This window comes from Epinephelus moara, chromosome 8, assembly GCF_006386435.1.
Source record: "Epinephelus moara isolate mb chromosome 8, YSFRI_EMoa_1.0, whole genome shotgun sequence".
NCBI lineage: Eukaryota > Metazoa > Chordata > Actinopteri > Perciformes > Serranidae > Epinephelus > Epinephelus moara.
Genome location: NC_065513.1, coordinates 25,524,011 through 25,551,465, shown reverse-complemented (window position 1 = coordinate 25,551,465; position 27,455 = coordinate 25,524,011). Strand labels below are relative to the sequence as shown.

Below are 27,455 nucleotides of genomic sequence, written 5' to 3'. Positions count from 1 at the left end.
CATTGAGGTAAAGCAGAGCTAGACGGCGGAGTACTGCCGCCGCAGTGGGAGTTGTTGTTATTAAAACTAACAACGTCTCTCGGTTTTTTTTTCCTGAAATCTATTTTGGACGCGTTTAAACTCAGCGGGGAAGTAAATATTTCTGTTTGTGTTGACTGTTCAACCGCCAACGGTCGACCGCGGCGAGTCAAGTGGGAACTCTTCACTGCAATTAACTTGTGTGGATTTGTTTCTGATGCTCTGACCGAGAGAGGCGGCAGTTTGCGGCTGTCTGTTGAGGGTCCACCGGCGTGACTTTGCCCTTGTTTGTTTGTTTGTCTCCCGGTACTCGGAATACAGCGGATACTACTCAAAACTGGAGTGACTTGAGGTGGCTCGAGCGCTTTTCATTTCTCACCTGGCTCGTACCCTCCTCCTCCCCCTCCCTCCCTTTAGCTGCCTCCGGCTAATGAGCCGTTTCCCGTGTTTTTCCGGTTGATTTACGGGCGCGCTGCCGGTGGAGCGGAGGAGAGACAACGACCGAAACACGGTGGAGAGACAGCGAGGAGCGGGGATTCACATTAAACGGTCCGTGAACTCGGACGGAGCGGCGGGGCGGTCGGTTTTGTTTGAAATTAACGACACTTGGCGCTGCTAATAACGGCAGATGGATCCGTCTCCGTGATCAGGAGCACCCCACATCCTCACTGTGCCCCAGTTTGATCCCTCGAAGCGGGGTTTTCAAGAAGGAAACGGTCGCATCCTCCCGGAGATAACCATGTTTCCCCAGGGGCGACACCCGGTAAGACTCTTCCTATCCGGCTTTAACAGCTCCTCACCTGGCTGTACCCGGGTGTCCACAGCCAGGGAGATAACATTACCTCCTTTCTACCTTCCGGCTGAGCACATGTTTAAATTAGGCTTTCTCTTCTTCCCCTGAGAAGCAGCGTGGCATTCATAACACTGTTTGTCTCATAACTGCAAACAAATAAAAGTTATTGACATTACATCTGAGCCTGGAGAGGATCAGACGCACATCTCAGGCTACATAATGAGACACTATGATGTTAATAATCCTCTGTCTGTGTGTTTGTGTGTGTCAGACGCCCCACCAGGCTCCAGGCCAGCCCTTCAAGTTCACCATCCCAGAGTCACTGGACCGCATCAAGGAGGAGTTCCAGTTTCTCCAGGCACAGTACCACAGGTGGATAATACAAACATTCACATGGAAGGCTCCTCTGTCTTTAGGGGCGGCACGATGGCCAATTTTTTTCATTGTCATCTTACCCTCTAGCACTAAACCTCACCCTAAACCACAGTCATCCCCCTTACCATAATGAACAAAACCCCAGCTCTGGCCTCATGCTAACCCATAAACCTGGATTACAAACACACACATGCACAAAAGCGCACACATATGCAGCAGACCCAGGCATCAGTGTTAGCGCTTACACTGCGGTAGGTCTAAGTCTTGGTGATGGGTGAGAGCCAGAGGGTGGCGTGTGGGCTCAGGGTTTCATAAATCACTCCTTATTTTCCCCTGTGTGAGCGTGTAGTTGTGTGTTAGAAAAAGACTGCCTGAGTATGTGTGGAGTTTTTCTTTGCTTTGTGTGTGTGTGTACTTTCACTTATTTGTGTTGCAGGGGAGGGTTGGCCTCAACAGGTGAATGCTACTGACCTACAAACGGGCTGTTTTGTTTTCTCACATCCTGATTCACACACACAAAGGGCAGGGTTAAACCAAACATCCTACAGCCAACAGACGCTGGTTATCATAACACGACAGGAAGAACCATCTTTGCCATTTCTCTGTGTGCTTTGTGCCTTGTGCCGCTAAGGTTTGTTAGTGCTAATCAGTGAGCAAAGGGATCAGAGAAAACTGTAACCTGTCTACAAAGTTGTGGCTATTGAAGTAAAACAGTATCCAAACATCATCATCGCTGTTGCACATCTGTATGTGCTGCTATTCATGTATCATTGTTATATTATATCAGTGATAAAACTTGTTTGTACTGTAAAAACAAGGTCAAAACCACTAAACAACTGTCCACAAAGGCTGACAATTATATAAATTCTCAGTCTGTTGCAAACTGAACTCGTTCACACCGACAGGCTCCGATCGAATGAGGTCAGATTTGCTCAGCTTGAGATGTTTTTCAGTTTCTCTCTTACTAAATGGTGTATTGTTATGTTTTTCAGTCTCAAGATGGAGTGTGAGAAGCTGGCCAGTGAAAAGACGGAGATGCAAAGACACTATGTCATGGTGAGATCCATGTGACACTCGATTTGTTCACCCCACAGCGTCACACATGACACAGTGAGGATTCTGCCCATGAGGAAGATACTGTGTCCCTATCTGCTCCATGTGTTCTGGAGCAGAACTTTCATCTTTCCAAAGGCTGATAAGTAAAAAAGTCTTGAGTAAATATTGTATCATTACCTGAGGTATAGGGACAAGGGAAGAGGCATTGAAAGTTTAAGTCAGACACAAAATACAAAACTAACTTTTTACATTGAAAGCCATTTAACCTGAAAAGCTCAAAGGCTTAGGCTACATTGACGCTATTACGTTTTCATTTAAAACCACTACTCAGGTGTTTTGGAACCCGTACAATAGAGACCTTTGAAAACGCAGATGACCCCATTTTAGTTTGTAAACTCCAGGGTTGTGTTTTAGTCTGGAAAGGCAGAAACAGGGACTTTTAGAAACAATGATACAGATGATGTTTGCTTCCCTGTTTGGGTCTTATCAGTCACTGCAAGTCAAGTCAAAACATTATAGCTGGGTCTACATACCTTTTGTGATGTTATCCTTCTTGTGCGCATTCTCCTTTCCCATTGCCATGGCTTTGTCTGGCAATGGATAACGCCCCCGTACAGTACCACTCTAACATGTCCCTGTGCCTGCTTTGTACGATTCTCAATTTGTTTTCGCTGCCTTGACCACCTTATACTCATGTCTTACTTTCTGTAACAGTTCCACCTCATTGTCAGTGTAACTAAAGAAATCTCTGGTCTTACTTTTCGCCATCAGTATAGTATTTTCTGTAACTAAGCAATCAACTGCAGAGGAGACAATCGCCTTCCTGTTTACATTGGCACATGCATGCCCAATGTGTGTAAATGGTCATGTGATGTACGTTTTCAGGCCCGTTGGTATGGACAGAGATTGTTTCAACGCTCATGTGGCCAGAGATAGTGTGCGGATGTGTCCTAGTGTGCGTTTAAAGCCTTTAGTCTGATACAGAAACAAAAAGAATGGCACTCTGGACGAATCTGTTTACTCTGCCCCTATGGTGACATTCCTGCACAGGTAAAGAGCAGTTTGATCGCTCTGTGAGAATGATCTAATGTGACACACAAGATCTTCATGCCTGATTGTTCCAATGAAACACCTGTAAGGTCATGCATATCATCTGAGTTGCTTAAGCTTTTTATTTCGATGGTTCTTCAGAATTCTTTCACTAACCTGACTCTCTGTCCTCCTCAGTACTACGAGATGTCTTATGGCCTCAACATAGAAATGCACAAACAGGTATGGACGCTTATTGTCTGCCTCTCTTCTACTCTCTGCATCTTCCTGTTTGTCTCTCACCCTCTCCCTCCCTTTCATGGCAGGGTTTTGATGTATTTGGTGTGTGTGCCTGTTGACGTGTCCTTGTGTGTGCACAAATGCATTTGTGCGTTCATTCATTTATGTGTGTGTGTTTTACTGTATGCCTGTGTGTGTGGATGTGTGTTTATTCGTGATCGATGGGGCTCTGTCTCCATTTCCCCAGTTAGGGCCGGCCGGCTGAGCCCAGAGGCAGGATGAATGGCTCTGTAGATTGATTGGTGCTGTCTAGGGGAGCGGCCTGCTTTATTACATTAGAGGGGCAGGGCTGGGGAGGGCAGAGGAATCGATCATGGCGAGGCCGGCAGAGGAGAGACAGTGGAGCTCCCCCTTTTAGAAGCAGGGAGGCAAAAACACACCGACACACACTTTAGTAGGGCAGGCGTGCAAGTGTGCAACCGTGAAATAACAGAAAGGACACTTAGCTGTTGTAATGCAAGGCAAGGACATTTATGTACAGCCATCAGTAATGTATGCAAACGTGAGGACAGGGGCAATTGAGCACATACACAGTAATGTACATACAAACACAGAGCGCAAACATGTTTATGCATGAGTACACAGACGCATTGAAAGGCAAACATCTCTCATGGTTAAGTATGTAGACACATGGATGAGGAGAGAAAACTCTCTTTCTCATGCACACAAACACCCGTTTCCCCACAGGAGTGGTGCAGGACTCAGAGCGTTTACCAGTAATTACCACAGCTATCGACCAGTCAGACCAGAGGAAATTGGAGGTGGATTGGCCTGGCTGCTTCACCGAGGAGTGGGGATGCTTCTCTGACTTTCTCACACTCCCTCCCATTTGTTTTTTTTCTCTTCCTTCTCCTTTGTTGTTATTCTCCCGTTTTATAACCCAAGTTCTCTCCCTTTCTTTCTGCCTTCCTCACTCTCTTCATTTAAAATTATGGGATCTCTTCTTCCTTGTGCCACACCCCCCACCCCCCCCCCACCCTCGTTTTCTTTTTTCATGACTCCTCTTTCGTTTTATGTCCATGTGAAGCTACTGTTCTTTCATTGTGAGGGAGATGCATCTCTTCCTATTGTGTGCACACACATAAACACACACACACACACACACACACACACACACACACACACACACCAAAGCTCCAGGGGAGGTCATTAGCTTGGGGCTGCAGTTGTCAGAGCAACAAGCTTCTGTGGGCGGGGGGTACGGGGGATAGAGAACAACCCATCTCCTGCTGAGGAGGTACGGGTGTGTGTGTCTGCAGTGTGTGTGTCTGCAGTGTGCCAGTAATGCTCCAATTATATGTCTAATGGGAAGTCTGTTCTCTGTTAGCACATTGTGTGTGTACACTCACATCTTCTCTCTGTATCCTCAACTTTTTTTTTACCCACTCTCTCAATTATATGAGTATCATAGTATGGATGGTGCACTAAAGCAGTTCTCCAGTGTTTCTACTCAGGAGCTGATAGGATAAATGTATTTTAAGTGCTCGGACACATAAGCTGTTACCATTATTTTACTTCTCTAAATGTTCTTCAAGTAACAATGCTTCACGCGGGGGATTGCAGCTTCGGGTATTTGTGGCCTCATTTGTTTGATCCTTGTTAGTTTTGTCAGTTAGCTTAGTTAGATTAGCTGAGCTGACCTGGTAGTAGTTGGTCAGACTATTCTCAGACGACCTAATCAGTGAGCCATTATACAAGGCTAATTATAGGCTTACAACTCAGGATTCTGAGAATGGACGTACAGGTATAGTCTGCCTGAAATAGCTCTTCAGTTAGAGCTTTCTAGGCATGGAATAAGGTGGGCATTATGAGATCGAGTTACATAGTGCGGAAGTTGGTCAGGGCTGAAAGTATGTTGTTAAGGTCCCCCATTCTAATTCATTGTAGAAAGGCTGTAGTAACGGGTACATCAGGTGCACATATGTCTAGACAGCATTGAGATTTGCACTGAGGCATTGGCAAGAGACAGCACATAAATGTTGTACAGACTGGTAAACAAAGCAGCTAAATGCAAAGGTCAGACTAGCCAACTGTCTTTCACCTGTAGAGCCTGTTTATACCTGGTATTAACATGCAGTTAGGATGATCCAGTCACAAGTGGACTGCACTAAATACAAGTCTAAATGACCACCAAGATGCATTGACCACTTGCGAGGTTGGTCTGGGTCACATTTGACCACATACAGTATCTTTTGTAGTGTCCCTGACGAGGATACGTCATCAGTGCAGGATGTTGTGGTTGTTTTGGTGACAGCTTGCTAGCAGTCTATAAATTGCAATTACAAGTTGGATGAAAGGATGCATGACAGTCTATCATTTTGGGTGACATAAGGAGACGTGTTGGATTCTGCTGACAGCGATTTCTCCAGTTTTACCGACACAACCGCCAGCGAGCATGCTAACACAAGAATGGATGTAGTAACTGTTTGGGGGCCCTGTAGTGTAAGTGATGTAGGCAGTAATGAAACCTGAACACGAGGGGTCAGCTGGAGACCCATGATAGACAAAGGTGTGAACAGTGATGTGTCTTGGCTGTCCACTTATGTTTGGATCACTGAAACACATGCTAATACCAGGTGTAAAATGGTCTAGAGCTTATTGTGTGGCTCAGTTTAGAAATGGAGCTCTCCATGATATGCACTGTAAAACAGGTGAGCAATTGTCTATAGATAGCACTTCACATTGTGCAGTATAGCTCCCAGTGTTCTCACATGTGTAAATGAGAATTTTTAGCTTTTCACATGATCAAATCTCATTAGACGCAACGTACTTCATGTCATGTAAACTCACACATGCAGTTATGAATGACAAACAGAGCTACATGAGCTCTAAAGTCTCATAACTCCTTTTGATTCCATATTCTCTTTGATTTGAGATAAAGAGTCAATTATTTATAGTGCTTCGTGTTCACAGAGTGAAGTGTATTTACTTAACTCTTTCTCCTTCAATCTTTACTTACTTATACTTAGCATATTTGCTTTAACACTTTGTTTAAATTCCCGTAGGTTGTGTCAATTTTCTGTTTTAGTTTCAGTTGTATTGCAGTTTATATTCAGGGTTCCCATGGGTCCTTGAAATCCTAGAAAGTTTGTAAAGTGCTTGACTTTATATATTTTCCGCAGGAATAGGAATTTAAGTTATTTTAAAAATTGTCTCAGACATTCAAGCCTCTCTCTTATTTTAGCTGTTGTCTGTGAGCTTCTGTAAAGCCTGCTGTTTCTCATTATAAAACAATCTTGTTGTAACAGTAATTGACCTTGATTCATGTCTAAGAAGGTGTGGGAAACCCGTAGATTGCAGGTGAAGCAGTTACTTGTTTAGTTCAAGACTCATTCTGAATAGGCCAGGACTTTATTTAGCTCATCCAAGTACATAATTGGCTGAACTGTTGCAGGGTCAGTTGTTTGGCGAGCTGATAGGTGTGTGTGTGTGTGTGTGTGACAGAGAGGTCCAATGAGGGCAAGTGTAGCTACAGCTAAAGAGGACATCCCCACAATGTCAGCTCATCAGAAATTATGAAACCAGTTATATAATACAGTGTGTTAGTGGCATGGCATTACGGATGGCAGCAACTGTCAGTCCCTTATTTTACAACTATTTAATGGATTAGGGCTGTGCTGTTAATAGAATTTCAACCATGATCACGATTTTGGCTTCCCACAATTAAACGTACATGATCAGTTGCGATATTGACATTTAAAATGAGTGCTCAGCTTGTATAAATATCCACTACACAACAAATCAAGTGGTCCCTAAACTAACAGCAGCCTCCAATTTGGGGGAGCTGTCTACTAAGTGTGCACCCTACAGCATCAGCAGCCTGTGAAAAACTTTACTGAATGTTGCAACTGCAGATGGGCAAACCAAAAATAATCCATTAATCAACTGTCATTATCCTTAGTTTAGACGTATTTCGGATTTAGGAGAAAACAAATCATATGCAAAGAGTGCATGACACTTGTGTCTTCGCTGCAGAGCAACACAACTTGTTAAATCATCTGAAAAAACTCTACAAACTGAAGTGTGATGAATGCACAAAGGTCAAGAAGAGTGACTTTGCTAATATTACCTTACCAAATCCCAATCTTTGTCCAGCTTCAACTCAGACATTCATAACAGCAACACTGTACAACGCGTCACGGTATCGTGCCTGCAGTTAAAACAATGATACAGCAGCAGGGACTTACCTGTAGGAAATGTACTAAATACATGTGAAGAAATACCTTATTTAAAGTCTGATTTTAATGCAATTTAATTAGTAGGAATGTAGCTCAAGGTAAAAGTGAGAGCAGTGCTCTGTTGATTTTTTTGTGGGTCAAAATTTTTGGCATTATTTATATTTTGCTTCTAGAAGATGCACTGAATTCAGATGGAGAACGTTATTTTATTTTGATGCAAATATTTGAACATTAGCAGGATTGTGGCACAACATCTAAGTGAAAGCAGTGCTTTGTATATTTAAATGTGAAAGTGCCATAAAAATATTTTTGTCCCTAAAAACAATGAATGATCATGATAAATAATCCTGATCTTAATATCAATCAGAATAATCGTGATTATCATTATGGCTCTAATCTTGCAGCCCAAGGATGGATTGCCATGAAATTTAGTGAGGAACATTCATGAACCTCTCAAGATGAATATCTTTGATCCCCTGACTTTTCACCTAGCATCATCATTAGGTCAACATTTTAATTTTTCCATTACTTTTGATCAAATATGTACATTCCCATCGTACTTAGCTGTAGTTAAAGTGTGGTGCTACCTAGCCAGTGTTAATATCCTAAGTTCAGCATCACAGAGCCGCTTGCATGGTTATTAAATTTAAGGCCAGTCTACACATATGCCTTTAATCTACATTGTGGTTACAGATGTGTCTATGCTGTAGCCTGACATGCACCTCCCCATCAATGGAACTATACATTGCATGATGCAGACTGCAACAACTGTCGCTGGTCTACTTTGTAGCATCTGCTTTCCTCCTCCTCCTTGTTCTCTGTGCACATAGACCAAATTGAGGAGAGGTTAACGGAGGAAGTCTGTAAATGTGTCTGTTTGTATGACTCTTCTTCGCCAAAAGTAACTGTCGTTCAACATTTACAAGCTCCAGCTCCAACATTATCTGCTCAGTTTAAGTGCCGTTGTTTGAAGTACACAAAGAAAACCAATACAGTGGCATAGAAACCTCACCGACAACCATAATTGCAGAGTGACTCAGACACCCCAGAGTGTAAGTATAAATGCTCACAATGGTGTAGGCCATTTGCGTAGTCTACGCTGAAGGCCCTGCACAGAGCTTACATTCAACTTTAAATCAGCCTTAACTCTTGCTGACCTTTCAATCACAAAGGGATTGCAGTAAGGAAAGGAAATTTACGTGATATCAGTAAAAAGAAATTCAAAAATTGAGAGCAAGTGATGTAGGTAGGAAACTGTGAAACATCAAACATCTTTTGGGGAAGAGGGAGTGCTGATTTTTCTTTACTGTAATTACTGTAAAAGGGGGAAACTTGCCATAGTAACGTGTTATTTCTACACCAGGTGAATTAATTGTTGGGTCAGTTAAACCCTCACAGATGGTTGCTCTGTGCTGTGGGATTCCAAATGGCTTTTTAGCTTTATGACTGTGATTTCACTGAGTTTTTAAAAAGTTTCCAAAAGCCCAAGTTTTCAACACGCTATGATGAAAATCATCTAACTCTTAAGGTTTTCCTTTAACAACAACACATGGCCCTTTGAAGCTTTCACAGCCAGTGTGTGTGTGTGTGTGTATCTGTGTATCTATTTATGTGGGATGTGTGTCTGATGAGCCATTACTGCGTTTCATGGCTCCTCCAATTCCCTCTTCGCCCTGGCCTCTTTCGTATCAATTTGATTGGATGATATGTAATATGAGTCCCCTTATCTGATTTGATGCCACCGTGGGGGTATCTGGTTTCAGCCAATTGTTGCCACCTCCGGGGGTTTGGGGGGCAGGCGGATGTGTTGGCATGGATACTGGGGGAGAGCAAATGAAGTTAGTCGCTGATGAGATTATGTTGAAGTGCTGATGGGAAGAGGGACCAGAGCACAGAGGATGCAGAGAGAGCAAAAGAAATACAACAGGCAAGAGAGAAACTTGAGCTCACATTGATGATTAGAAAGAAAAATCTCATTGTACTGTGTGTGTGTGTGTGTGTGTGTGTGTGTGTGTTGCTGAAAATGGCACACACTGGATTTGTGTGCACAGGGAAGTGGAGGGGTGTCATTATTTTATCACTGTTAGGGGGTTTCAGTGTGCGTGTGTTGGCTTGCTGTGGAGGCGGCCGTCTCCGGTGTGTTTGTGTGTGTGCTTGTATTACTTTATTGGTGTTACTGAACAGCTGTCTTTTCTAAATGAATGTAATTATGTTATTAACAATTAAGTCTCTTTCTGTCTCTGTGTGTTTCTCCCTTCATCAGACTGAGATTGCCAAGAGACTAAACACCATCTGTGCACAAGTCATTCCCTTCCTCTCACAGGAGGTAAGTATGTGTGACTTTGAGCTACAGACTTGTTTTTATGCCATTTATACACTCTTGTTGTCTTTGCTAGCTTTACTGATAATTAGGCTTTTTCTCTGGTCTTTTGCAACATGGTGTTTGTGTGTGTGTTTTGCAGCATCAACAGCAGGTGGTCCAAGCTGTAGAGCGAGCCAAACAGGTGACCATGGCAGAGCTAAATGCTGTCATCGGGGTACGTGGACTGCCAGGTCTTCCACCTACCGTGTGTATTTCTTTTACTTCCTCTTTACATAAATCAGCTGTCTCCACATTACTCTGTGTGTACTCTAACAACTTTTCTTCCCATAAGAGATACTTTTACTTCTCCACCAGGCTTGTTGTGATACCAGTAAAATTCCATGATTTTCAATACCCAATTCAATACCAGGGTAAAAAACAAACAACAATAAAGCTCATGTACTGAAACATACACTTCTTTATTAATAAAGAAGTGTACACAAAGTACTACTCCACGTGGGTCCATGAGATTTTTTGGGTGAGCAAACATATATTAATATATAGCCTACAGTATATTAACGTATTTCTCCTCCACTCTACTTCAGGATGATGTGACAGTAGATCACACAGAAAGCATTTTAGCATCTAGAGGTGCCTTTTTGTAATTGATTTAAGTGAGAATGAAGCTTTTTGCTTGCAGTTTTTGCGAAGTGACACTTCTCTAAGAGCCTGGCATTTCTGCTGTAATGCTCTGAACTCCTGGAGTTGTAAAAACTTCAGCTCAAAGCGGAAAAGCGCCTCATGTCATCTCTTTTTTTGTCATCTTTTTTCCCCATTGTCCAATCGGATGATTTGAGAGGTGGCGGGTCTTCTGTGGTTCAGGTTCAGATTCAGATTCAGAATACTTTATTAATCCCCGGGGGGAAATTGTTTGTAGTGGTCACTACAGTGGTCACTACAACAAGTTTACAGTTGGTAAACAATGGAGGAGAAACTTGTCTACCACCTATGGCTAGTGGCATTCAGTTTTTTAAAAAAAGGCAGTGTGGCGTGCCTCGCGTTTTGCAACCTGCAAAACGCTTTCTGTGCGGTTGTGGCCTTGGTGCTATTTATTTTGTCCCACCTCCACTGTGATTGGACAGCTGGGTAAAAAGTGACAGTTATGAGTGCTGTGTGCTACCCAAACTTAAACATTTTTCAAGTGTCGGCAACAAAAAAAAAAAGAGGACGCCAAACCTACAGCACTTAGTGTAGAATAGACGCTCAGTGTCTTGTCACGCTACATCCATTAGCGCAGTGTAAATACACTGCGCTTTCTTTGCAGAGGATTAATAAGATATACTGGCCTCAGGAAAAACATTTCTTTGGAAAGAGTCGAGGCGGAGCCGTTGTTGCAGCTGCACTTGTTGTGCGATCTTCTACATGTTGTGGTTCTCCATGCTGGTAGACGTTCCTTTTCTTTCTTTGGCATTTAATAGTAGACTACAACCCTTGAAGGCTAATGCTGCCTTGTCAGGTGTGTTAGAATTACAAACCAGTTACCTACTGTACTGCATCACTAAACTAATCTCAAGGTCATATATGTGGGACATATGGAAGAGTTGGTAGATAAATTAAATGCAAGGAAATTAAATAAAATCAAACCCAAGGATTTTATGGACTATGGGTCTGGAAATAAAATGATTTGAGTATAAGATAGAACTGATCTTTTTCACGGTGAACGAGTAGAGAACAGAAGAGGCGTAATGAGCGCTGTTTATTGAAAAGATGTCGCCAGCCCACGATGAATGATGGGGCATGACCAGCTATTCAGACTCGAGCAGTAAAGGGATTGACACGGTGAGCGTGAAAAGAAGTTTCAAAAATGTAAACGTCTTGCTTGCAGTTTTGCGGTGATGTTTAGGTGAGAAGAAAGACGGAGTGGAGCTGTTGGTGGGGACTGTTTGGGTGGGATGGGAGGTGGTTGAGAATACTCTGCTTTATAGGAGCCATAGGGGCTTGACTGGCGGGAGGTGAGGCCAGGGGGTTGTGTTGAAGGGAAATGTGGGAAAAGGAGGAGGGGGTCTTCATGGCTTTAGCAAAGAGTGGGCAGTGGGTTTGAAGAGTTAAATGTGAGGTGGGCTTGTTAGTTGGCGTGGACTGATGGGGGTCTGTGTGTGAGTGTGTGTGTGTGTGTATGTGTGTGTGTGTGTGATTGGGGGGAGAGGTGGATTTGGCAGTTGCTGTTTGAGTCTTAATTGCAGGATTTCAGTGTTTGTAAAAGGGGGGGTCATGGCGTTGCCCTTACACTCCCCTCTTCACCCACTCCTCCCTTCTCCCACGCCAGCCTGTCATTCACCCCGTTTGTGAGTTAAATGAGTGTAATGAAGCATGCTGCCTCTACCTCTACACACACACACACATACACATGCATGCACACACACCAGCTCACACTAACATCCCATGACAAACCCAGCTCCCCTTGCCTCCACCAATACTTCCCCTCCATTTACTCCCATCAGGGGTCCTGTTTGTGTATCCATGTGTGTGTGTTTTTGCATCTGTTTGTGTGTGCGTCTGGGTGTAGCAGAGCGTGCATTTCTGTTATCCCCAGAAAACAACAGGCAGGGGTAGGATGGTTGAGCGAGGGTGTGTGTGCCTGCCTTGTTTATCTAGACTCTGTGTATGCATGTTAGTGTGATCAAGTGTGACGTGTGGGTGTGTTTATGTTTGATTGTTTGGCAGGCGAGCCAACTCTGGAAATTGAGTGTGTATGTGTGTGTGTGTTTGCAGAGGCAGGCATGGGGGTTGAGGCTAAAAGACTGTTTCGTTGTTTTGCTTTCATTCATCGGGGCAGGACGCAGAGAGTGAAGGATGGATGGAGAGGAAAAGAGAGGGCGGGGGCTCAGGAGAGGGGGAGTGGGTTAGTCAATTAGGTGAGATAAAAGTCGGTTTGACCTTCAGCACTCCTTCCACCCCTGCCGAGTCGCCTCCTGTGCCCCCCTTCTCCTCTCCTCTCCCTCCTTCCTCCTCCCCTCCCCGTGGCGAATCAGTGAGCTTGGATTCCCGCGGCTACTGTCTGAGGAGGCAATAATGATGTTTTGGAACACAAAGGCATTTCACGCTCAGACGAGCGCCTGATTTGGTGTGAAAGAGAGAGCAGGGCTGCCAGCCAAACTCTCTCTCCCTCTTTCTGACCCTCTTCTCTCCTTCTCTCCTCCCCTCTCTCCTCAGCCCGCTCACTCCCTCACAAGACCTGACAGTGCAGGCAGCAGCTGGGGCTCTCGGCTCTCCCCCCCTTGCCCCTCCACTTCTCCGTCATTCCTCTTTTTCCTCCCTGTCTCCCTCCCCCCTGCTTCTCCCACCACATCCTCGGGCTCTGGGCTGTGATCCCAGCTGTCAGTATTGTTCAGTGTTTGACCCCAGAGGGAGGAGGGTGTGTGTGTGTCGGTGTGTGTGAGGTGGTGCGTAGGGGGAGAGGATGTGTTCACCGCCTTGTAGACTGCAGCAGCTTGTTGAGGTGGTGTAAACCCAGACACTGAAGAAACTGTCCCATCTGTTGAAGACTTCAATAGGGCCAGAACTCTCTATTGATCAGGTTGCAGAGAGCTATTGATTTTAATCTATTGATGGCTCAGTTTCATTCACTGTTTTTTTGTGTCAGATGTCAATGTTTTGCACTTTTAAGGCAGATATATTAAGGCATTTTTTGGCTCCATGTCCAGCGAGCTCTAAATCTATTTTTTATGTCCTGAATCAGAAATTCACTGCTCCGTTTTAGTGGCAAATATTCTTTGTTTGGGATGTATTACCAGCTTTAAGGCCCAGACACACCAAACAGACACCAAAGAACTGTTGGCAACGAAGGCTGACAGTTGCAGGCAGCGGGAGTCTGTAGAAAAGTAAACTGGAAGACCAACAGGATGGATTGAAGACACTAGTTAGCCTTTTCGCACATTAACAACACAACCCAGAGTTTCAAGGAAAAAGGAAAATAATGAGCACTAGTGAACAATAACACAAAAATTACAAACCTTTTCTGCTTAAGAGCTTAATGGCCAAAAAAAAAAGTCTACTTTGTATAACAAATTTGTTCTTGATCTCACACCCTTGACTTCAGTAGTTTGTATGCTTTCCTTATATCTGTTTCTCTTCTTGTAAACTGAGCTAAACTGCAAATCAGAGTGATTCCTCTTACTGACGTGCACCACCGTCTCTGATTCACCGTGCTGAAGCAGCTGAAAAACAGCCGACAAAGGCCGACTTGTGCCAACGATGCAGAACACAGCAAAAACTAGGGCAACGGACGCTTCTTGGCGCAAACTTGCAAATGTTGCCTTTGTTGGTTGGATTGGTTAAGTTTAGGCAAGAGGAGTGGGATTGGTTAGGGTTAGACAATCAGAGGCAGAGTAAGATGGGCCATTCCCTCGCTCTTTCGCCTACAACACCTTAAGAAGGTTCAACCGTGTGTCGTTGCATCCCTAAAACATATTTTTTCTCTACTCAACTAACCGCCCCTTTCTTTCTCTTCTCTTCTTTGTCTCATAGCAGCAGCACCTATCCCATAACCATGGCGGTGCCCCTGTGCCCCTCACCCCTCACCCTGCCGGCCTTCACCCCTCTCAGCTGGGTGGTTCAGCTGGTCTCCTGGCTCTGTCAGGAGCACTTGGTGCTGTTCCTCCCCACATGTTGGGAAAAGAGGGCAGTGATAAGAAGCCCCACATGTCTGGACCGGACTCACACTCTTCAGGACCTGAGCACCTGAGAGGTGAATAAGCAAACTCAGAAACACTGCTATGTTTTTTTGAAAGATAACTGACTTTTATTTTCAATATATTCATCATTATTATTATTTTTCCTTTTCCTAAACAGTGACCAAAATTGTCTGGGTTGCTTCCGAGTCAATTTGTCTGTGTGAACTTTGGGGTCTTATTTATTTAAATATAATTACAAGTAGGCTTTACATGTCTAACTCATTCTGCTTCCTTATTTTTTTCGTCTTCTGCTCTGCTGAACACCCAACCCTGTGACCTCAACCACATGCACACATTTCCAATGGCAATAGAGCGAGAGCCCAGCACAGTAAGTACTTCCTCTTTCTGCAGCAATGTTTACTTCTCCTGACAAACCACTGTTTATTTTCTTGTCTCTCTCAAAGGGATGGTTTGGTTTTGGGGAATTTGAGTTTGTTCTTAGATGCAGTTTGACTTCAGCTCAACGGTGAGATTAGTCTGCCTTAGCTCTGTTGATAGACGTCTACAGGATCAGTAACTCAAATTTGCTCTGAGTAAACTACATTTAGTTGACACAGTGCAGTTCAAAGTAATGATCTCATTGTTTGGATTTGTACTTATGAAATGATCTACCTCTGGCTATGTAGGAAAAAACTGTAAAAGTCCCAAAAACTACCTCTTAAACCCTTCTGTGATGTAAGCGAGGTCGTCTTAGGCCAACCATTAACTTATCTCACATGTAATAGTATTTTATTGAAAATACAGTATACAAAGAGTCACAGCACATTTATCCACATGAAAACTAAGAGTTGAAACTTAAACTTATATATCAGATAAGCTGCACCTGTTGCTGCGGCAGCCTCATTTATTCATTTGAATGGTTTTACTTTTATTGCTGCCGCAGTGACCCAATTTCCCCTCAGGGATCAATAAAGTTCATCTCAGCATGTCATTATGCATAAAAGCCCCTTGCTGTTTTTTACCTCTGTTTCACACCCAAATAGCTTTCATCCTTAAGTTGTATATTTTTGACTGTCAGTTTGAAAGTGTGTGTGTGCGTATGTATGTATGTGTGTGTGTGTATCTCTCGGGTAGAGCTTTGGCCTGCCTGTTTAGTTCTGCCCTAGATCTGCTCTGAACTGTTAGGTTTCTTTTCTCCTCCAAATGAGCTTTTTAGCATGGTCACACGCACACACACTCGTGCACACACACACACTCCTCCAGCCTAGCCTGCATTGTTGTGCCTATTTAACACCTCAGTGAGCAGATTACCCCCTTCTCCCCCTCCTTCCACCGCCCCTGATCCCGCGCTTAAAGACTCTCATTGTGTTTAATATCACCACCACTGAGAGGGGAGGGCTTGGGAAAGGGAGGGGGGGGGAGGGGGGAGGCAGCAGTCATATGACACTGAGCTTGTGTGTGTGTGTGTGTGTGTGTGTGTGTGAGAGAGAGAGAGAGAGACCATGCTAAAAGTGAACAGGGGAGAGACGGAGGGGGGAAATTGCTTATGTTTTGCGGGTCAGTGCTCCTGTGCTCAGCTCACTAAAACCTTTCAATAAAGGGGGGAGGAGGCGGGAGGGAGGGAGGAGGAAGGGGAAGGCGTGAAGGAAGGGGCCCTTGGCAGAATACAGATTTTCTCCCCCCTCCCTCACCCCTCTCTTTCCCCTCCCTCTTCTCTTGTCACCCTTTCTTCTCCTCAACACTCTCACACCCTCCCTCCATCCTCTCTGTCCTCTAATCTCATCCCTCCCTTTCCCCTTTTTTCTCACCCTCCTCCTCCTCCTCCTCCTCATCTCTTAGCTATTCCTCCTTCATTTACCCTTTCCCCCCTCAAAGCCCAAGCGCTCGCTCGCTGGATGTGTGCACGCGCTTGTGTGTTTGTGTATGTTGGATGCACATTTCATTGACAGGCTGAGACTATAATGGACTCAACATGAAGCTTTAATCCATTAACAATAGGATCCGTTGGTCAGGAGGCCAGAGGGGGGCAGCTCTGTGTGTGTGTGTGTGTGTGTGTGTGTGTGTGTGTGTGTGTGTGTGTGTGTGTGTGTGTGTCGTCTTGGGACACAGGGGGACGCAGGAGTGTTACGCAAGTAATACACACTCAGTCTGTTACACTTTTGATCACGCACACTCACACTCACACACACACACACACACACAGGCTTTTGCAGTCAATTACACATCGCACACACACACATGTGCACACACTGCAGCCAGTGCAGCTTGTCAGAGCCAGGAGAGGGAGCACTGATAGATTTTGAGAGCCACTTAATGTAATCATCAACTTCAGAGGCGTGTGTTTGTGTGTGCCTGTGACTGGCTTTGGTCAAGTGAGAAAAGAGGTTGCTGTTAAAGTGTTAGTGCTGCTTAATTCATGCTTCTGTGAACTATTAACCTATTTGCAAGTAAGAGTCCTGTTTTTCTAACCTGCTCTACACGCAGCTGAATAGCTGTCGTAATTAGTGGTAGATGGATCAGACGGTTTAGTGAGCTCATGCAGAATGCACCCACAACAAAGCACAACCTGAACTACAAATGTCAAAACTGTCTCACCTCTGCAAATCCTTTTTTTCTCTCCTTTGTCCTCCAAACTCTTGTTTCTCTTTTTTTTTTTCTATTTTCTTCTACACTACCTATCTTTTTTCTTTAATCTCTACCCTCTGCTCTCCTTCTCCTCGCCTCTGCTTTCATCTGCAGAGTAACTCACTGCTGCCAGAAAGTCTTAGGAACTCAGATAAGCGACGCAACGGACCCGAGTTTCCAAATGACACCAAGAAACGCAAGGTGGATGACAAGGACTCCAGCCATTATGTAAGAAATGGTTCTGCTGACTGTGTTTTTGTTTGTGCAAAGGCTTGAGTGAGGAAAATGATTTATAATGTGACTGTCTTAATTTGTACATGCATTTTTTTGTGTTTGCACAGACATATCATAGGCAAATGTTAAGAGTGCTGTTTCAGTTAGCTTTTTATGTCAACTTAAATTTTGACTTGCAGTTCCTTTTAACAGCTTATTTTTCTAATTAAAGGAAAAACCATTTGTGAAAATCTGCCACAGGCAATGACCAGACAGAAGTGCAGAACACTTAATGAGGTGCTAACTTATGTATCTTGGTTTACAGGACAGCGATGGGGAGAAAAGCGATGATAATTTAGTGGTGGATGTCTCGAATGAGGTCAGTATGTTTGGATATTTTTTTTTGTCGTTTATTATTGGTTGTGGTAATTGTGGTCAATTCCTGTGGAATGAATGCATACTTTTACACACAGTAGTCTGTGTGGGATGTTTTCTTTAATTGAAACCACAATATATTCAGAGTTGTACATGGGACTGCATATTTCTATCCAGGAAAATGACCACATCATATTTGTGCAGTAGTTTTGTTCTCTTAACTGAATCCTTGTCTGTCCACCAGGATCCAGCCTCACCTCGTGGCACGCCTCTCCCCTCCCCACGAGAAAATGGCCTGGATAAAGCGCGCCTTCTCAAGAAAGACCCCTGTAGTCCAGCTTCCACTGCATCATCAGGCAGTTCCTCCTCCCTCAAGTCCAAAGAGATGGCAATGGTAGGGATGGACAAGACACGTTGCGTTAGTATATAGTAGGATAAAGCAGGTGGAAGTTTCGATTGATGGTGAATACATGTGTCAGTAGTTACATTTCTTGTGAATTTCTAAAGTGTATCTCCCTCTCTCTCTCTATGGCAGCGAGACAAGGCAGGCACACCTGGGCTGAAGTCAAGCACACCAACACCTAGGGGTGACTCCACCCCTGGTCCGAGCTCCACTCCTGGAATCCGGCCCAGTCTATCAAAACCCCCGTCCATGGAGATACCACATCCACCCAGTAAGTTCAGCATAAACATTTGTAAATGAATCACATGATAGGTTGTGCTTTTTCAATATGCTAATCTTGGCCAGAGTGTACATGTAGTTAGTTGTGTTTTCTAAAGTGCCTATAGGTAAAATTGGATGAAATGATGTTGGACTTTTTATATACTTCCAAAAGAACTGCTGTTGTAAGTCTTAATCACAAATGTTTCATGGCACACCTTTACTTCTAAAAGCACCTCATGTATGTGCAGATGTCCCTTGAGTCTGCTTGCTATGAAAGATAAATCTGATTGCCACAGTTTTGCTCAAAAATCTCTTGACTTTACTTTGCATCACAGCTAAAGAAAGAACTCTAATCAAGGGTTACTAGAAATGTCAGATAGTTGTGCAGTAATGATAAATCCGTGGGATCAATGCTTGTACTCTCAGATATTAAAGGGGTTTTGCGCTTGAATGCTGTTAGTTGTTTCCAGCTTTAATGCGTTTTTCTCTTTCCTTACCTCTCCTCCTCAGCTGCAGGTTTGCGGACTCCCCTGGCTGTCCCAGGCCCATACCCGGGTGCATTCGGTATGTTGCCCCATGCAGCAGGGATGAACGGGGAGCTGGCAGGTGCAGCTGGAGCTGCGGCCTATGCTGCTGGACTTCACAACATGTCACCTCAGATGAGTGTTGCTGCTGCGGCAGCTGTGGCTGCATACGGCCGTTCACCAATGGTGAGTGGAAAAGGATGACTTGTGCTTTGTTAAAATAATAAATAATAACAAAAAAGGGCTATGCAAAAGATCAAATCAACATAAGCAGTCGGCTGTTTATGAGATGTTTGATTTGGGATATTTTGACCCTGGTCACCAAAAACATCAGTGTGAAAAGTGAGTACAAATCTCTACAAATGTATCTACAAAATTATTTATTACCTAAGTATTCCCCTCGAATGAGACAATATTAAGTAGAGTATCTTTTAGGAGGAATTCCAGGAAACAGTTTTGCACATCTGGACGCTCCAGTTTTTATTCTTTCCTTCAGTAAAACTTCTCGAGTTCTGTGAAGTTGCATGGTGAATGTGGGTGAACAGAACAGAGTGAATTTTCAAGTCATGCCTTTTGCTTCTGCTGCGTTCATATGAGTGTTTTCAGCAGTGGCTTCCTCTTCGCTGTTCTCCCTGAGGCGCCCGGGCAACAGTTGTTATATGCACAGTGCTCACAACTCAGCCATGAAACCCTGTAACCTGCTCCAGGCAGATTTACAGCTGTACTACAGTATATTCTTTCCAGTTTTTTCATGATTGACCTTATGCTTCTCAATGTGTTGGAGATTTTCTTCTATCCTTCCCCTCAATCGAACTTTTCAGCAGATTTATTTCTCTGCTGTCTTGATAGTGTAGCTTCTGTAACGAAAGTGTAGGTTGCATCAGTTCCCAAAGTTGCATGTCCAGATATTAAAATTAGTATCACTTGTCACGCCTTGATTAAACACAAGCGAACTCAATCCAACTTAAACAATTTTATTCTTTTTTCCCATTGATAAGTGTGGGAAAATCTGAATTGCATCTGCTGTAATTCAATATTTTAAAAGAATAAAAGATCAGGAAGTGGATGTGTGTGAATACTTTCATGAGCACTGTAGACTTTATAAGTGTCAATAGTTGCACAGCTGTATTTCTCTCGTCTGTGTGATAGTATTTATACAGTGGGTATGCTGGTGTGCATTACGCTCAATCACCTCATCACTCTTGGCTGTATTTGCATAGTGTTCATTACACTGTTTAAATAGGTTTAGTAGACTCACAGCTGTGTCTGTGTCTGGGCAACACTTGATAGAAACTCAGGTTGTGTACTCACCAGCTGTGTGTGTGTGTGTGTGTGTGTGTGTGTGTGTGTGTATACGTGTGTGTGTGTGTTGGATTGGGGAGGGAGCACAAGTACTGACAGCTCTGCCTCTGTGTGTTTGCTGACTCTTAAACTCGTCATTCAGATTCGGAGGGTGTGTGTGCTCCTGAGTGTCTGTTTGCTTTGTGCTCATGAGTGTTTGTGTTCTGTTCCACAGGTAAGTATTGACCTGTGTGCATTTTTTTGCCTATGCCCATGGGTGTGTGTTTGCACTGTGCTCATGAAACGTCTGTTTTCTTCTCAAGGTTGGTTTTGATCCTCATCCTCACATGAGAGTTCCTGGAATGCCTCCCAGTCTGACTGGAATCCCTGGTGGCAAACCGTAAGTGTGTTTGAGGCTGCTCGTATGTTTGAGGACTGATTGCCTGAATTGCCCCACGGAACAACTGATATTTCCCAGAAAAACCTCCACTCTTCTCATTTTTACTTTCTGTCTGTATTCTGTCCTGCTTTGCTCTCTTTTCTAACCTCCTCTTCTCCTTCTTTGTATCATCAGTGCTTATTCTTTTCACGTGGCTGCCGATGGACAGATGCAGCCGGTACCGTTCCCCCCGGATGCTTTGGTGGGCCCAGGGATCCCTCGCCACGCCCGTCAGATCAACACGCTGAACCATGGAGAGGTGGTGTGTGCCGTTACCATCAGTAACCCCACCCGACACGTTTACACAGGAGGGAAGGGTTGCGTCAAGGTCTGGGACATTAGTCACCCAGGAAACAAAAGCCCAGTGTCGCAACTTGACTGTCTGGTGAGTGAGGTGGTGGGGCAGGTGTGCAGAACAAAAAACTGGTTATCAAAACTATTAAAACTAGAACTTCTGCAGTCATGGTGCATGTCTGAAAGGAGACAGAAAGATTCTTGTGTGGTATTAATAATAGAGTATTTTATATATGCAAAAATATTAACATTTTTTTTTTTTTTTGTCTCTGCCACATCAGAACCGAGACAACTACATCCGCTCCTGTCGTCTCCTCCCTGATGGCCGAACGCTGATTGTGGGAGGTGAGGCGAGCACACTGTCAATCTGGGATTTGGCCACGCCCACACCCAGGATTAAGGCAGAGTTAACATCATCAGCACCAGCATGTTACGCCCTGGCCATCAGCCCGGACTCCAAGGTCTGCTTCTCTTGCTGCAGCGACGGAAACATTGCAGTCTGGGATTTACACAACCAGACGCTCGTTAGGTAAGACAGACCTTGGTGTATGTACATAGACAGAAGCAGCATGAAGAGTTTGCTTATCATCATAGTCTTGACCTTCCTTAACCAGCAGACACTCAGCCCTGGGTGATTTAAATCTTAAGATTATAGGAGGTAGAACATTAAGCTATAGTACCACCAGGAATAAAAAACAATTAAACCAAATAAAGTAAGAGCTTCACATTTTGGTAGTCTTGTGATGCATAGCACTTGCCTGGGCAACCTCTGGTGTCATTGTTTAAACACCTCTTTATTGAGCTCAGAATATATGTGTGTATCCTGCAGGCAGTTCCAGGGCCACACAGACGGAGCCAGCTGTATCGACATCTCCAATGATGGCACGAAGCTGTGGACTGGAGGCCTCGATAACACTGTGCGCTCCTGGGATCTGAGGGAGGGACGGCAACTGCAGCAGCATGACTTTACATCACAGGTACACACTCATATTTGCATTTAATAACTTTTTCAGAACTTTGTAATAGAAATAGTATACCCAGTATGACTGAAATAAATTTTAGCAGCTGGTGTAATCTAATATTTCCTGTCTCCTCTGTCCAGATCTTTTCTCTTGGCTACTGTCCGACAGGAGAGTGGCTTGCTGTGGGAATGGAGAGCAGCAATGTTGAGGTCCTTCATGTCACCAAGCCTGACAAATACCAGCTTCATCTACATGAGAGCTGTGTGCTCTCCCTGCAGTTCGCCTACTGCGGTAAGAAACTGACTGTCTCGATCTCAGTCCATTTAGTCCTACTTTCACTCATTTCCCAGTGCTCGTTTTGTAATCTTTTAAATTAGTGATTTAAATGGGTGCTAGGTCTTTGTAAGGGATTTTTTTGGCATTTTGTTCCATATTAGATAGGGCAGCATAGAAATAGGACAGAAAAATGGGTTTGTCTCTTGTATTAGCCCTTCTTAAGTTTTTGGATCTGTGCTCCATCAACAGTTAAACTTAGATAGACTACATGAAAGCCTTATCTATGTTGAAAAGAAAACCCGTTTTTGAAGATTGTTTAAAGATGTTGCTGGTCACAGTCATGTTCATGAACACATTACATTTTATATAGTCACATTTTAAGTTTGCTACTGTTAACAAAATGCTTGCTAACAAGCTAACTAACTAACTAACTAACTAACTAACTAACTAACGTATAGCTACATCAAATTAGGAGTTAGCTTGATGTCAGACTACTAACGTCAGCCAGGTTTGCTTCCCTTGTATTTCTATGGCAACATTAAAGAGGGAGTAGTAAAACATTAAAGAGTAATAGTATAGTTAATGACGTATTTTCGAGATGACATGAATTATCATGAGCCAGAGAAGATCAAGGCTGACGTTTCTTTGTTTAAATTATCTCTGTAAGGCTATGTGCTGCCTCAAACTAATATAACTTTCTACAGTAAAGAGAGACAAGCGCTAGGTCAGCACCATAGTCTGTATTCAGTAATAAAAACATAGTGTACCTTACAGATTCACAGAAGGGTAAAAGGGGACACATACTCAGCAGTGCAGCCAGGACATTGACTGAAATTGTCGTCATCCTTGGTCTCTACTTTTCCTGTTTTCATTGAGACCGGCAGCCTCAGTTTGCGTCATTTTGCCTTGTTCATAGAGATTACCATTGTAAATACATCCTTTCGTCACATACTGTAGTCCTCGCTGTCTGCCTCTTAAGGCTATTACTGCCTGACGCCCAGAAACTGTCTAATAAGCACTTATGCACCCGGCTAAGTGGAACCGATTTCGTCATGTTTCTTTTTTATCAAGCATGTCCGACTTAGCAACAGTAACTAAGGACGGCAGAGCTTATAATCAGTCAATTCTACAAAGAGGTTTTCCTTTTTTCACTGTTTAATCATATCTTGTCAATCGTGTCATTGTCTATCCTTTTTTGTACCCTGTGGTTGCTTATTGTGGGTGTATTTGTGTGTTTCTCTACGCAGGTAAATGGTTTGTGAGCACAGGGAAGGATAACTTACTGAATGCGTGGAGAACACCCTACGGAGCCAGCATATTCCAGGTTGGTACAACAGATCTCTACATTCATTATATAATGTAGTAACATGGTGTTACCTCTCTCAGTGACAGCTTACCGGCTCTGAACAGTAGTTGGGAACGCGCTGGCTTATTAAGATTAATCTAGCTTGGCTCGTTGTTAGCTGGTAACTAGCTAAATAAACTAAACAATAAACATGGGGTCTCACAGTAGCCCTGATCTTATCTAGACACTTAAGTCTACTGCTATCATGACTAGTCGCTGCATGCGTCTTCACTATGACACCCTGAGAGAGCTGCTTCCCTCCACACACACGAAGCACACGTCACACCCTCAGAGGTTACCCACAAGGCCACCGCCCTTAGATGGAAAAAAGGGTGAGCCGGTAACAATGAATAATATGCACTTCCACCAGCACAGCACTGCATCGATGCAATGAAGGACCGGGAATCATGAACTTTTCATGGTGTTGCAGAGAATTCTCCACTGTGCTATTAAAGTTTTAATGACACAGGGAAGCAGCAAACATGCCTGCTGCTGGATTATGCAGTTAGATATTGCTTTTAGTGTGGAAATACATCCTGTGTCATTTGCTGCATCAGCATGCATCTCTGTGACAACATCATCAAGCAGGTTATGATAGCTACTGTATCTTATTAATCATTCAGCACTATTGATTGGAAAGAGAGCACCAGACATAATTATATTTTCTAAGAGCACAGTTTTAAAACTTTTAGTATCTCACACACAGAAGCAGCGACGTGTTATTTTTCTTTTTGTATTTGTGACTAACTTTTTCTCTATCCATCTGTCTCCTCAGTCTAAAGAGTCATCCTCGGTGTTAAGCTGTGACATATCTGTGGATGACAAATACATCGTCACTGGCTCAGGGGACAAGAAGGCCACTGTGTATGAGGTCATCTACTAAGGAAGGATGACTGCTACTACTACTATTACTACTAAGGACTATGGAAAGGAAGCAAGGACATGATCTTTCTCACACATCAGATATGTTTCAAGACATTTTTGGGTGGGGACAGAAATCGCAAACATGAGTGACCTTGACAGCACATCCTTTTTTTTGTTACATCTGACACAGAGGAGACAAACATTTTACATGCACATATCTGTTGTGCCTGTATACGTGACTCCCTATCAGCTGGGGATTAACTGGAGCAGCTGGATGTTTAATGGAAGAAGAGGAACTTTGTGAATGTTCTTGTCTCTACTGCTTTCTGCTACGGACTGCACTGGGATCAGTTACAGGGATCAGACGATGACTGAACCAAAGGGGGCACTGCATTGTTTTTGACTGGGACCAGTTCTTTTGGAGAACACTACACTGAACATCAGATTTAAAACACTTGAGTCAGTGTCACGACCAGGGGCAGAGACCCTAGAAGGAACACTCAAACCGATATGTAAAGAAAATGCAGATGGAAGGAGACGAACAGGGAAAGAAACTGACAAAATAACGGAGAGACGGAGGAGGACAGTGAAAGCAGTACGTGTTGGTTTGTATTTTGTTGCAGACAGACAATGCTCACAGCCTATTGATCTCTCAGCTCGGACTCTCTGACCTTAGAACCTCAGCTTGCTGTTCTGATACGCCTACACTGTCTGAAAAGTACCTTTTCTGTCTTAACAGTAAGTCCTATCCTCACTAAACTGCACTGTAGTGGAAGCTGTCCACCTACACGCTTAGCACACACACAAAATGACAGTTTCAAACACACCGAAGGCCATGTTGACTCGTCTAGCATCACGCTGTTGATTTCTGTGATGGATCAATAGACAAAGTACATTTTCAGAATTTCTGCCTATTTCAGACGCCACCAGAAAGTATTTACGTACTTTGGAGAAAAATTTGCTCACCACACCCAATAAGCTTCCAGAGCAGGGGAAATTTTCCTTCTTTTATTTTTCTTCTTCTGTTTCTTATGATCCTGCTTGAAAGACTAATTAGCGGAAACCTGAAGTAAAAAAATAAAAAGAGATCGAATTAATCCTCAAATTCTACTGATTTCCTTTTTCTAGTGCACCTGTTTCAACAGATTATTTCCCCACTTATTTTTTCACATAGCTGTACTCTGCAAGCAACACAGGCCTTCGTACTGTAATTTCTTAAAGGGACAGTTCATCCAAAAATCAAAAATACATATGTTTCCTCTTACCTGTAGTGCTATTTATCAGTCTAGATTGTTTTGGTGTGAGTTGCAGAGTGTTGGAGATATCAGCTGTAGAGATGTCTGCCTTCTCTTGAATATAATGGAACTAGATGGCAACAGCAATGTCTCTTTCCAGAGATCATGACCCGGTTACTCAAGATAATCCACAGACCTTGTTGTGAGCAGTTTAATGTAGGAACTATTTTCTTTCTACTGAACTACACCTGCCAAACAGAAGAATGCATCTACTCACCACTGAGCTAGCTAACGTTGCAGCTCAGCTGAGGAGGACGCCATCAATGTTAACGCTTTCATAAGCACGAGCCTCTCGTCCATGAGTAGATGCACGCCTCCTTCTGCGAAGTGATACGATTGGCAGTTGTAGTTTGGTAGAAAAGAAGGTCCATAGATTATCTTGAGTAATCGGGTCATGATTTCTGGAAAGAGACATTGCCTTTTGAGTTATTCAAATGTATTGATTTATTTATATTTTTTTGCACTTTGAGCACCACAAACTGGGTGCCATTTAGTTTTATTATACTGGGGAGAAGCCAGACATCTCTACAGCTGATATCTCTAACACTCGGCAACTCACACCAAAACAATCTAGCCTTATAAATAGCACCACAGATAGGAGTTAATTATTATTGGAGTGAACTGTCCCTTTAACTTTTAGCCCTTACGCTCTGTACTTAAAACCACATAATGTGTCAGCTGCACCTTTAGTCAGACTATTACTAAATTGACCTGAAAACATGTGCGACATACCAGGACTGATAATTGAACATCTGGATATAACTTCAGATTTACAACTAGTCTTGATTTGGTGTTATTGAAGTCGATTAATCGGCCTGCTCTTAGTTTTAATGCAGTTCATTGTCTCTTTTACTATAAGTTCGTCAGTTGAGGTCGTAATGATTAAATGTATTTTTTCCCACTTCATTTTAAAACAACCCTCTGGTTACTGTCTTCATCGCTCTTTAAACCACATGATGTCTTACTCTATGGATGCTCAGTCACTCTTCATGAACAGGGACCAGCTATACTTTGAAAAAGATTATCTTGACAAGTTAATTAACCTTGTGTTTAAACAAGTGAAAAGTCATTTCTACCGTGTTCACTGTACAAACAAAACAGAATTGCCTTTTTTATTTTTTAAAACTATCACTTGTTTCTGCTGATTTTCTTGAATGTGGGACATCTGTGAAATCGCCCGGGAAAGTACAACTGTGTCCTGCTGTTGTCTTTTCACTTGAAAACAAGCAAGATTTATATTATTTGTCAGGATACTCTTACATTACAGAGAAAGGTGCAGTTGTATTTCAGCTTCAGGAAGGAGTCGATCAGTTTCAGCCATTCTGAACTCATTAATTTCATGACCTTGTGCTTAGTTGTTTTTTTTTTTTTATCTGTTTTGTCTGTTGAATGTTTGTAAAAATGTATATATCTGTTTTTTTTTCTTACAGGACATGCTTTAGAAATAACAAACTGTTTTTGTACGTCTTTTACATGGAAAAGAAACATCTAATCAGGAGAAATACTAAATGGTCTTAATGCTAGCTAATCTAAAATGATTGAAATATCTAGACAATAAATGTGTTTTTTTGTAA

General features: G+C 43.2%; 1 protein-coding gene across 4 annotated transcripts; it reads left to right on the top strand.

Annotated features, from left to right (window-relative positions):
- On the top strand, positions 1–27,455 carry LOC126394002 (transducin-like enhancer protein 1). Of its 4 annotated transcripts, none has more exons than XM_050050521.1 (20): positions 1–781; positions 1,083–1,183; positions 2,179–2,242; positions 3,470–3,514; positions 10,013–10,075; positions 10,212–10,286; positions 14,582–14,798; positions 15,096–15,112; positions 17,464–17,577; positions 17,888–17,941; positions 18,182–18,331; positions 18,473–18,611; positions 19,112–19,311; positions 20,730–20,806; positions 20,981–21,230; positions 21,421–21,668; positions 21,969–22,116; positions 22,242–22,392; positions 23,625–23,701; positions 24,498–27,455. In XM_050050521.1, exons 1-20 carry the CDS (start codon positions 758–760, stop codon positions 24,603–24,605), a joined length of 2,322 nt encoding a protein of 773 aa, XP_049906478.1. In that variant the 5' UTR covers positions 1–757; the 3' UTR covers positions 24,606–27,455. The 4 variants fall into 4 exon arrangements, with proteins under 4 accessions (XP_049906478.1, XP_049906477.1, XP_049906476.1 ...); XM_050050520.1 differs by having other exon boundaries at positions 14,579–14,798; XM_050050519.1 differs by having other exon boundaries at positions 10,212–10,316.